The 12330-nt window shown below is 36.5% G+C and overlaps 1 protein-coding gene across 7 annotated transcripts in view; it reads left to right on the top strand.

The window, feature by feature from the left end:
- The window catches only part of TBC1D1 (TBC1 domain family member 1), a 113491-nt gene that overhangs the window by 63071 nt on the left and 38090 nt on the right, over positions 1-12330 (top strand). For 4 of the 7 annotated variants that reach the window (XM_032998959.2, XM_042807660.1, XM_042807658.1 and 1 more), the window contains 6 exons: positions 547-657; positions 3221-3349; positions 5493-5579; positions 7288-7568; positions 9296-9424; positions 11831-11950. In XM_032998959.2, coding sequence (XP_032854850.1) covers positions 547-657; positions 3221-3349; positions 5493-5579; positions 7288-7568; positions 9296-9424; positions 11831-11950 — 857 coding nt within the window. The remainder of the gene's footprint in view (positions 1-546; positions 658-3220; positions 3350-5492; positions 5580-7287; positions 7569-9295; positions 9425-11830; positions 11951-12330) is intronic. The other 3 variants (XM_042807661.1, XM_042807663.1, XM_042807662.1) reach the window with 3 other exon arrangements.

The raw sequence follows: 12330 nt of genomic DNA, 5'->3' as shown, positions 1-12330 counted from the left end.
TTCTATAAAAAATTGTTTTAAAAACATTTTCTCTTACAGTAATTCAGATCTAAATAGAATGCAGCAGAGACAAGTATGTTCACTTTGTGCACTAATTTTAAAAATACCTATGTCATTTCCCAAAAATGAAATGTCCAATGAGAAGGATTTCTAGGAGGATTGTGCATATTAACTGCAAAACAGCACTTCATGTGTGCTACAAACTGAGAACTACCATGTTTTGGTTTTCTTTACATCAAAAACAAATTGGCAAAAGTATTTTTTAAAGTCTTTAATTGTTTGTGTCAATTTGATACCTCTCCAGTTGTCCTTTATCTTTCATGTAAATCCTGTCATGTATGAAGTGAGGTCAAGTGTTTCTCTGGCTGTGTTGCTGCTTTGCCCAGGACACTGGTGTCCTCTGGTGGACTGGAGTAGTAGCATTAACCAAGTTAAACTTGTTCTTACGCTAGTGACATATTGACAGTGACAAAATGAAAAGAGTAAATATTTCCTAACTGTTATACAAATGTATAATTACCGTGCTTGTGGTGTTTTCAATTAAAGAAATTAAGACCAAGAAATGATCAAAAAGAGAATGAGTTGATTATCTCTGTTTTGAGAAACATGTATGAAGAAAAGCAGAAGGACCATGTTCATGTTGGAGAAGCAAAACAGGTAAGTAATCACGCAGTTTTAGTTCATGTAAGAAGGAGACAGGAAAAAATTTTCTATTCCATTTTTAGATCTTTCCAAAGGCAAATTTCCATCAGTGGCATTTTGGAACTTCAAACTGTAGGCAGAGGTGAACACTGGTTTTGCTTATGTTTCATAGACTACTGTCATGCACCAAAACAGGCATATCTCAGATTTTTGAGGTACTTGGTACAGTCTGATTTCAGGCATAGGAGACAGAGATGCAAACAAGGTAGACAACTGATTTGGTTGTTTCTTTCTTTTCACTGCAATGAAAATTCAGTGTATGTGAGAAAATAGATAATGAATTTGTAATTGCTCTCAGCTGATCGGTGGTATTTGCCATCCTGTTGTCTGTCTGTGTGAGTCAGTGTCCTGACAACACATTGGATTTGATACTTGATAAAGGCTATTACATTTACTCAATAGGTGGAAGTTATTTCTTGTGTGCAATCCATTTGAAGTGGCCTCAAGGAGGAGTAGCTGAGGAGGATTGCTGTTGAAACAGCAGCGCAGACTGTCATCTGTTTCCAAAGAGCTGAGCTACCTTTCATTCTGTATAAGGTTGCATCAGTGCCATTTAACTGGGTATATATACAGCACATTTATGATTTTTCAAAAGGGAGGAATTAATTTGGATGCCTTGGTTTGTGACTAACTTGAGACACCTCATGGAGGTCTGTATTTGAAAGAGGATCAGCACCCATTCTCTGGAAACTTTCAGTTCCAATTATTTGATCCTTTTAAAAATCTTGGCTATCCCACCACTGCTGGCCAGTAATTCCATTGTGATATAAACTAGCAAATGAATATGTGAAGAGTAATTAGACCCCTGAAGAAACTGGGGAAATAGCAGCAAAACTTCATTTACTATTTGTTCACTTTGTTAATCTCTTCTCCTTTTATGGCTTACTGGCTAATTATTGACCTCACTGAGAAAGCAGGAAGAAAACTTTGCATATTTCATTCTCTGATTTGTTGTCTTGGGCATCTCACCAGAAATATGTTTTTAAGAAAAAAAGCATTGTAGTTATGGCATGACAGGAAGAAACATTGCCTGAGGTCCTCTATCATCATACCTGAAATATTTGTATTTGGTGTAATGCCAGCTGATTATCAAATAGTTGTCAGTCATGAATGGCTTGGAAATAGGGATATACAAAGCACAATTATATCTTAATATGTCTTCAGTGTGATTTGAAAATTCCTGAGGCTTGCTGCAGTCTGCTCAGTTCCTGGAACCAAAATTGGTTAATCTGACACTTGCAAAGATGCCAATGCTCTAAGAACAGAGTTGACTTGCCCTCAGTCCATCATTTGTCTTAACATAACATTTTATATTTACTCTGGTAATTTATCTTCAGAGCTGTGTAATAGCAGATACCTTTGAACATGTACTCTGGCAGTGTCATTTGTCTCGGCAATTATTAACCCATGACAACCTGATGTCCTTGTTCCCTTCTTTTCTGCATAGGTATTTGCTTTCATGCTTTTCATTGCTTTTTTTTTTAATATTTACATCAGGAGAGGAAAAAAATGAAATGTGATACTAGTATATGGGTCTTATTTAACAAAAATGACCTTCAAAATAAGTGTCTTTTCATAAGAACATAGTAGGAGACAGCATCTGATTTGCTTTTTGAGATGAGATGGGTGAAGGTAAAAAGAAAATACAGATGCCTGTAACTTTGTCATACCGGAAATAGGATGCTTTAAAATTATATTTAGACAGGACTATTTGGTGATGGTGATGATGTGCTATTCACTTGCCCACATACTATTAGTTACATAGATCAAACATTCAGGTCTCTGAAATTAAGGCCAAGTAGAGAGGGCTACAGTGCCTGGCAGACTCAATATGAACCCTCAAAAATAACACTGAAAACTGCTCTGGTTTCTAGTGCAGCATTACGTTTGGATGGTAGTATTTGCATAGTAGTGTCATTTTTGTATTCTCTACACTAGCCTTTGCAAGCAAGAAAAATGGACTGAAATATTTATTTAAAAAGAAAACTCTCAATAGTCTGTTAACTTTAAGGTGGAAGTGTTTCTACTGGTGAAATATATAAAAGATTTAGATTGTTATACATCTTCTTGGCCCTTAAAAAGCTCCATTTTAATATAATCGAGACACTTGAGGGTTCTTATTAATTATGAGCTTTATCAATTTTGACTAATTTATTGGCTGAAGAAAAGTAAATCCATCAGAAATCTCTTAATATGTTACACTTAAACATTTAGAATTTGTACAATTGTACTTAGGCATTAAAGAGAAATTGTCAACACAGCCATAAATCCCTGTCAAAATGGCAATTCTTCTGAAGCATGCTGCTACACTCAACACATTTCTTTTAAGAGATTTCCTGGTCTTATGTTAGGAGAGTTTGTTAAACTTCAATATAAGTACCAGTAGAGAAGAAGGCATGAAAAGCCAAGGACACCAGGAGAAAGTATTGATTCAGGTTACAGAAGTCTACAGACTGTTTGCTGAGATTCTGCTCCATGCCGTTGATTAGTTCACATTTATGTTTTTAAACACTTGCAGACTTCACAACCCTCTGCTGAGAATGCTATAAATGAGGTTCCCAGCAGTGCTTCGAGATTCAAGTTAGATATGTTGAAGAACAAAGCAAAAAGATCTCTGACAGAATCATTTGAAAGTATTTTATCACGTGTAAGTATCTTCATGTTTATTGCCTGTGAAGGTAATTTCATTGTTTTATTTATTTGAATGATAGAAAAGTCATATTTGTTATTCTTCCAGGCTGTAGCCAAGTGGTTATTAAAGGCACAATGACAAAAATATTTGAGTATACTTGTTAGAAGAAGATAAAGCAAAGCAGGGCTTTGGTAGAGAGCATATCAAGTCCTGGAAGAAGTGAACTAATTGCTAGATAAGAAATAGTGTATATAAGCATTTCAAAAAATTAATATGACATGGAGCGTGAGAACTTATGAAAAGCAACCATTGTTTTATTTCTCTTTTAGATTTAGAAAATTTAAAAAGGAATTATAATTGTTCACTTCTCTTTATGTAGAAGGAAATTATTAGGGAACTGAATAAACATTCCTAATGAGATAGTATTTATTAGTGACAGAAAACTGATGAATAGTGGGGCATCTGAACTTTTAAATGCTAGAGATTATCTGAAGGCAAGAAGTGTAAAGAACTTCAGAAGGCACTAAGAATATGAAGGCATTTATGCAGCATCACATCAGATAAAATTCTTTGTCAACAGTGTCTGGCAATACCTATTAGTGGGAAAAACTTGAGCTCCTATGTGATAGTGATCCCCAAGAAAACATGTTGGGAAAATGTTTATCGTGAACAGATTGCTGAAAATATCTGCTGAAAGTATACCATAGCAGCTAAGAAAACAAATCAGATATCAAGGTTAAGCACTACTTAAACCTACAAAGTGTCGTCTCCTTCAAATATTTGTTTTTCACCTCGTGGAAAAAGTCTGAGGAAAATAATAGGAGACTTGGAAAGACTTCTGCTTGACAAAGGATTAAAAACATCAGACCTTGTCCCTTTGGGGTTTTTTTTTTTTGCTTTTTTTTTTTTTTTTTTTTTTTAAGAGAGTTGTGACAGAATGCCAAACAACAAATATTAAGGAACAAAAATCAGGCATTCTCATTTCTTGTCAGCAAACGGTTAAATTGAAGCAAGATCTAGTACAGTTTATTGGCTCATAGACATGCAACTTGTAGTGACAAAACTAGGCTTTCAATACTTATTTCAGACATCATACCAAACCTGTTCCCATTAAACAAATTATAGCAAAAGCTTGTTCTCCCTGTTATAATTATGCATATAGAAAGGACTTTTAGTTGAATATCTCCCCTCAATCCTTCCTAGCCAGCATTTCTAGAGTTGAACCGCATAAAATCCTGCTGCGTATGTTTGGGAAGTGAAACATTATGTTAGTGTTGTTACACTAACTGTAGTGGTTACTGTTCTAATTTTTGCCAGGTTGTTCTGACTGGCATAAGATGTTTTTACATAAGTACAGTTGTGTATATTGGTTGCATTTTCACTGTCATGGCTGGAAATTTTTTATTTCAATCAGATCTGAGGCAGAACATTTTGTCTGAGCTTCAAGGACAGAATTGTCACTATTGTGAATAACAATAACATTTTATATTTTATCTGGAAAGCAGTTGAAACAGAACATAAGCCTTAACTTCAGAACATCAAAAAATTATACCATTTAAGGTTAGGAAGATACAGGTTCCATAGTTGTGTGAGCACATAAGAATCCATCAGTAGGCTCTTGATATTTCTTCTTGTTACATAAAAACATTAGTAGAACAAATTATACAAGAGTATTGTTGAACAGATTATATAAAATATTTATGCTTTCTGATTTGTAGGTATTGAAATGATAACACCAGAACTTATGTTTTCCTCTGTATTAAATTTATATGGTTTTAAGTCCTATGTAGTAAGTGGCCTTTTCATTTTTTTTGTATCTTGTTAAGACGTACCTAGTGTGAAAATTTCCTGTTTGGAATACAGAAGATACTTCAACAATAGTTATAGTACATGTGTCCAATATGTGATTATGTACATATCATGGAAAGCACATAATTGCCCACAAGATTTCCGTAATTCCACAGGATCCTTTAAAATGTCAGTCACTGTCCTGAATGAAGCCCCTGTTTCTCACAGGGGCAAAGGCTATTCGTAGGCATGACAAGAAATAAATTTGATACTGTCTTTGAAAATTAGATTCTGATAATGCTACACAAATCTCTTTTTGTTATGCCCCATATATCATAATCTTAACTGCTGGTGTGCTTTATCTCTACAGGGCAGTAAAGCTAGAGGTCCGCTGGACAGTTCTGGTGCTGTGGATTTGGACCACTCCATGTCCAGTACCTTAAGCAGCACAAGTAAAGTAAGTAAAGCCTGGGTTGAATGTACACATTCAGAAACTCCAGATAATATACCCTGAAACAACTAGTCAGATGTGAAATGCAGTTAACAACTACTCATATAACTGTTCTGTTCTAACATCTTGCATTTTGTTTAGATTATTTTTGGGGAGTAAACAAGCTAACCGTTTGTGTGTGAAAAGAAATAAACCCCAGAACAGATAAACAGTGTGACTAAAAACAGTATCACAGAGTAGGGAGGGTAGGTATGTCCTTTTCTTCCTACCTGTAAGAGTCCTGCTGCCACTTGCTGATCCATAAGGTGTGACTTTATTCCTGTGTCGAGTCCCTCTGGGGGTGACAGGGCTATGTTCATTGCAGGCAGCCTCTTGGATCAGCCACTGCGTTTCCTCCACCCCACCTCGCCCCCAGCTTGAAACAATATTTAAGTTTTTCAGAATTTGCAAGCGAGTTACCCAAATAATTTTTCATATACGTAACATGTTAGAATGTGTGTGAGTCCTCTGAGGGACAACCTGAACAAAGTAATTTCCCAGTTTACTCTGGCAACAGAAATTCAGGCTAAGAAATAGCAGTCACATGTCAATACAGTGGTAACAGGTAAGATGCTGTTATCTGTGCAGTTTCACTGGAGATTTCCATACTTTTGACAAGGTGGGACTCATAGTAAATCTGTGTTTCTGTTCTTCAGAATTTTCAAGTTGCTTTTAGGCCTTTCATTCTGTTCCCCGTGTTATAAAAAAGAGCAGTGCAATTGGGTCTTCATTTGAATTGGAAATGTGTTGTACTATATATAATCATATATTTTTTATGTATATATCTTATTGTGTGAGTCTATATATGTGAAATAAAATAGTGTATAACATCATCTGTATCTTGCAACAATATGAAGCAAAACAAATGCAATAATTACTGTGCTGCTGATCCTAATCTGGTTGGCTTCAGCCCTGAAAGTACATACCGTGAACGCAAGATTGCATTCATACAAAACATAAAACTAAACCAAGAAGTGGAGTAATTTCCCCCTTTGCGTGGTTAGAAAGCTTTTAGTCTGAATAAACCAATACAAACAAACAGCACAGAAGAAGCCAGCCTTCTTTCCTGGAGGCGGCTCTAGCACTTTGCAGACTTGGATACAGCTATTGATTCTGATCTAGTGTCTAGTTATCTATAGATTCCTGACTTCAGGTAATCAAGTATCTGCTCTTTCTGCTTATATTTTTGAAAGAGTGGCTGACTGCAGGAAATACATGAGGTGGGCAGTGAAGAAAAATGCATGGGTTTGGACTGAAACAGATGTCTTGTCATAGGATTAAAGTCCTTTGTATGAATCTTCAGATAGACAAATGTATTGTTAGATGGGGTACTAAATATACAGTACTCTGAAATGCCATTCTTTCATTGCTGTAACTGTTACCCAAACCTGACCCATCTGTTCTGACCCCATTTCTTCCGAGTTGTATTCAACATACTGTAAAATACCATTGCTGTGAAAATTTTTTCTCTGTAAAATGGAGACTGTGATTTGTTGACCTAATGATTAATAAGAAAGGCATAAAACTCCAAAGATTCTTTGAGATAACATGATAAAAATGTGCAAGTTTGAAGCAGGTTCTCGGTGAGATGTGAATAATGGCATGGGACTGCAACCTCAAAGATTGGTTCTAAACCCATGTAGTGGTAACCTTTTTTTTTTTTTTGCACTGCCAGGAACCACCATTGTGTGAAAAGGAGAAAGACAGACTTCCTACAGAAAATGCTGTCAAAACCAGTGGATCAGTTGGTGATCTCTCCAGTGACGTAGATGATTCTCCTATTGAGCAGTCTGTTACGTTACCTCAGCAAAGCTTTCGGAGGCGAGCAAACACACTGAGTCATTTGCCAACAGAAAGCCAGGAATCTCTGGTACCTGCTGAAACATCACCATCTGTTCCCCAGAGGAAACTTATGAGGTATCACTCAGTGAGCACAGAGACTCCTCACAAAAGAAAGTAAGACTTATTAAAAGCAGGCTATGATTTCGTTTGTTGAGGGCATACTTGGGGATGATAACTGCATGCCAGGTATGTCCTCTTAATGGATAAGAAATGTATTGCAGCAGTGTGTCACTCTTTGGAGGTTTGTAGGTATTCTGTTTAAAAACACTTTTAGCCCTGCGTGCTCCACAGGGGAGATAAAACTTGAAATGTGTAGTTCCACAGTACATGTCACAAAACTAAGTGTAAGCACAACATAGGATTGCTCCTAAGTGGTTCAATTATTTTTCTGCAAGCAATATTCATTAATTTTTGTTGTTTCGATCTGCGAGCAGTATAAACGCTACTTCTTGTCTATTTATAGAGAAAAATCCAGTAGTGTTTGTGATGCTGAAAGTTAGTGAATTCATGTGTGACTTTAAGATAACACACAAAACTGAGGTAAATAGCCTAATTGTTGATAAAGGTGAGGCTACTGCCTAGCTTTTCAATGAGCCTATGTAGATTTTACTCACAAAAACAAGCTACTGCTTGCCTTCATGTTAATATTCTTCAAGCTATCCTCCTTCAAATGCTTACCTCTACATCTCTAAAGTCTCCTCTTAACTTTATCGCAGTTTTCTTGCCTCCCTCTACCTGTTTTTTTCCAATTGCTATGAAAACATTTCTGTCTGTAAGCTTCTGGTTTGCTGCTGAAACTACTCGTTTACACAAGTTAGACAGTAGGAAATCTGTATGTGTTCCTGCTCATTTTCCCCTACAGGAGGGAAGACAGTAAATGAAAATACCTGAAATAGGTGATGATGGTGAAAAAAAGAGAATTATAGTATTTGAAAGGAAACATAACCTGGGTTGCCTTTTGTCCCTTCCTTGAACCTTTTTAATTCTAAAATATTAGAATGTTTTTGTAGTGCCGTTTAGGACTTGTGTTGTTGGTCTGTTATCTTCATGAGAGTTGCCCTGATGCTTGTAGCTGCTTGTTCAATCTTAACTACAGGAATGCAGCTAGAAATTAAGTATATTTTTAATTTCCTTGGTTATTTCTATTTGGGTTTGCTTATGTAATTTTTAGTAAGACCTGAGTGTGCCTGCTTCCTCACATAATTCAGAACAAAAAGAAATCACTGTTGCATCCTTTCATAGCAAGTGTACAGAACCAGTGGAAATAGAAAACGTAGAAGAAAAGTATACTTAAAGTTCTCAAAAATCACTGGAATGACAGAATTTTCCCAAGTCTTCTATGTTTTATGAGTGTTTTTGAACAGCTTACCTCAATTCATAAATTGTTTCCAATGTGTAAATGAATTCAGTTCTTCATGTAGCATTTCACTTCTCATCCATAAGAACTCTTGATCATATGCCTGACTTCATCATAGAAACCAAGGGGAAGCACATATGAGGGGGAAGAAAGGGGTGTATCAGTGACAGGATTTTTGGAGTTTAAATTTAGTCATACACTGAAATGCCTTGCTGAAGTCTGTAAATGTGTATTTGGGACTTTGCTGTTTGGGTTAAAATGTTCAGCCTCTCACAGTTGTGCATTAACTGTGAATAACATAGGAAATGGCTCATTTGCATATGCCAGGTCCCTTTCAAAGATTAGAGAAGGGATTTCATTTTTTTCCCCCTCTCCCTCTCCTTTCCTCTCTTACTGTGTTTTGTTCTTCATGCTACCTCAACTCCGTCGCTCTGGTTGGAATCCCACAATATGATTTGAACACATCTGTCGGTGAATCTAAAAGTTCTTCAGGTCGACTTGCGCATTCTCCTACACTAGCTCGTCTTAATCCCTCGGCCTCTTCACCCAACTTTTTTAAATATTTAAGGCATAACTCAAGTGGAGAACAAAGTGGGCTTTTTGCACAAAAGAGGTGAGCTAGCACCTGTACATAGTTTGGGGTAGGGTTTGTTTTACCATGTCATAAATACAAAGTTCTGTAGTGTAAATAATGAAAATAATTTAATACAGACTAAAGGTGGTAGATTTTTATGAGAAGGGGAACTCTTTAACTGCTCAGCTACTGAATGTAGAGCTGCTACTTAAATAATTTTTTTGTTTTAATAAATAAAATCCTTTCAGACACATGGACACATGACTCTTTGGAGCCAGTTGCTCCAAAGAAACTTATTGTTATGCAGCAGACAGCAGCACTGCTGAAATTGTGTGAGGGTTAAGTTGCCAAGAACCTGTGATCCAGCTTACTCTGTCCCTACTGAATCATTCAGTTCTGTTCTGCTTTGTTTGTGGTAGCACAGAAACGTATTAATATTCTTTTGTGCCTGACATTAAAGGCGAATTGACTAAGTTAACTAAATGGGGCAAGAAATAGCAGGGCTGTGGAGAGCTGATACAAAAAACCCCACAAAGAACCAAAAGCCACAAACATCAGCAAAAAAACCTAAAAAAACAACCCACCGCCCCACTCCCTCCAAAACCAAAAACCAAGAACGAACAAACAAACAAACAAACAAAAAACCCCAACCAGCTCACGTATTTGTCTTGGTTACTCTGATCAATATCAAATGATACTTTCCTGTGCCTCCTTTCTTAGAACAAAAGTACATATCAAGGACATTGAGAAAAGGACATTAACCCATCATTTCTATGAGAACCTGAACGAAGTAGCTCCCTAAAAATCTTAACCACGAAACTCCTTCTTAACCCCTTGACCTAAAACCGCTTATTTTAGCTCAGAAGGCTAATGAGACCAAATGTCCTTGGAAGCACTGTCAACAGTCACTGGCCACTGGCAAGCAATTTTTATTGCTGTTTGTTGTTTGACTTTGTTCTCTTGGGTGAAGGTATGCTGTTTCCCCAAGGTGCTGATTCTTCTGATCCTGAGAAAGTACTCAACTGAGAACCTTGTTTCACCAGTTCCTTCAGTTGTATTTGCTGAGTACTAACTAGCATCTCTCCTAATTCAGCTTTAGCTCAGAAGTATGGTATAGTTTAGGAGAGGAAATGTGAGCCTACAATGTCCTGTTTACTTTTCATTTTAATAAGACTTACTTGAATCCTGAAGGTTAAATTCTCACAAGTAGATTTTTCCAAGTAGATTTGGTAATGATTTTGCACGTACGGTAGCAACTTCTCCTTCCCTTTCCCTGTCATTTAAGGGTATACCATATTGAATCTCTAAGCAACAAGACTGAAAACAGAAATTAATAGGGATATCAAATGGGTTAATGAGTTTAAATCAATAAAGTCAAACTGCCCAAGTTGATTGTATTCTGTAAGTGAAATTTCTGTTTAATTGTGATGGTTTTACAATGCGATTTTAAGTGAAACCTGTTTGCAGGGCACATCATGCTACATTCTTATCTTCTTCGTGCTCAGTACCAGCTACTAAAGAACGGCTTCACTTCGTACTAGTGATTATCCCAGAGTATCCCCCCATCCCATTATTCACATCTTCAGGAGATGGCGCTAAATGCCATCCAGATATATCATTATGGTTTATCAGAAGCAGTTCTTTCTTAAACGTAGTTTTTCACATTTAAATTCTCATACTCACATGTTTTTGTATACTCTTCTGAGAAAAGGGCTACTAGTGTCATCAGCCAAGTAATTCTCTATGTTCTCATTCCATGCAGAAACCTTTTGTATCTGAGTTGTTCTCACTTTCTGTTAACCTTCTTCTGAGTATGTTAAGGGCTTGCTATTTTAAAAGAAAGAGCAGAATTATGTTGGCCATTAGACTGTTGATGAAATTTGATTCGTGCTCCTGTCTGTTGCATAAATAGAGCCACACTTCTAAATGATCAATCAGAAGGCTCAGCTTTTAACTTAAAAGTGCCAAGCTTGTCTGAATAAAGCCCTGTTAATACTTTACAAAATGTTTTTTATCAAAGTCTTATTTTTCATTTGCCAGCACAATGATTATCAATGTCAGCTCTTCCTAACCTTTTCCCCCAAACTTAGTCAATCATTGAAACTGATATTTAAGTAAACGTGCAATGATAAAGTTGGTGTCTGTTCTTATTAGATTAAAGGAATTTACTTGAAACATGCACTAAAAATCTTGGGATATAGCAAAGAATAATAACTTTACTGGAAGTACATTTATTTATATTGGAACATTTAAGTTTGCCCAAACAAATATGTATTTCAAAGTAACACTTTGTTAGCAGTTTCAGTTTTGACTTTGGTTTCCTTGATATTCAGGCCTTCAGGATTTAGCTGCTTTTTGTTTGAAATTTAGCAGTATGTATTATTTTTATTCTGTGGATTTATACTTCTTTGTTCTAAACTATACTTTTTCCAACTGCACTCTCAGCATCTCCTACCGTACTGCCTTAAGGAAAAAGCTTCATTCTTCCTCTTCTGTGCCAAATTTCTTAAAATTTCTGGCTCCTGTAGATGAAAATAACACCTCTGACTTTAGGAGCACAACAAGGTAGGGTTCTCTTTTAAAGCCTGGAGGTAAAACTGTATTTTCAAAGGTTTCTTTGTCTGTAATATTTCAAATGCTTCTCACACTTGCGAAACCTGATTTGTGCAACAGTTCACTTGCACATATTCTGCATGTGATTGCTGTCAAAAGGGTGGAGCTACCCCAGACTCCTCTCCCAATAAGATTTCAGAATTTAGCCATTTTGACGTTGTAATGGTCATGCAACTTCCATCTATGTACTTCGGTGATTATTCCTGCCAAATGACTGTATTAGCAGTTTTCGGTTAAGAGAATATACATGGTTCATGGTAAGCAATGTCAGTGTCCTCAGATTGGAAGGAGAGGATGGCCTGTAAAATGCTCCTCCCAGTTGCTGCCAAAGC

This window comes from Tyto alba, unplaced genomic scaffold (genome assembly GCF_018691265.1).
Source record: "Tyto alba isolate M040663 unplaced genomic scaffold, T.alba_DEE_v4.0 Super-Scaffold_6, whole genome shotgun sequence".
NCBI classification, from domain to species: Eukaryota; Metazoa; Chordata; class Aves; order Strigiformes; family Tytonidae; genus Tyto; species Tyto alba.
The sequence above is the reverse complement of the archived record's forward strand: the minus strand, read 5'-3'. Positions and strand labels throughout refer to the sequence as shown.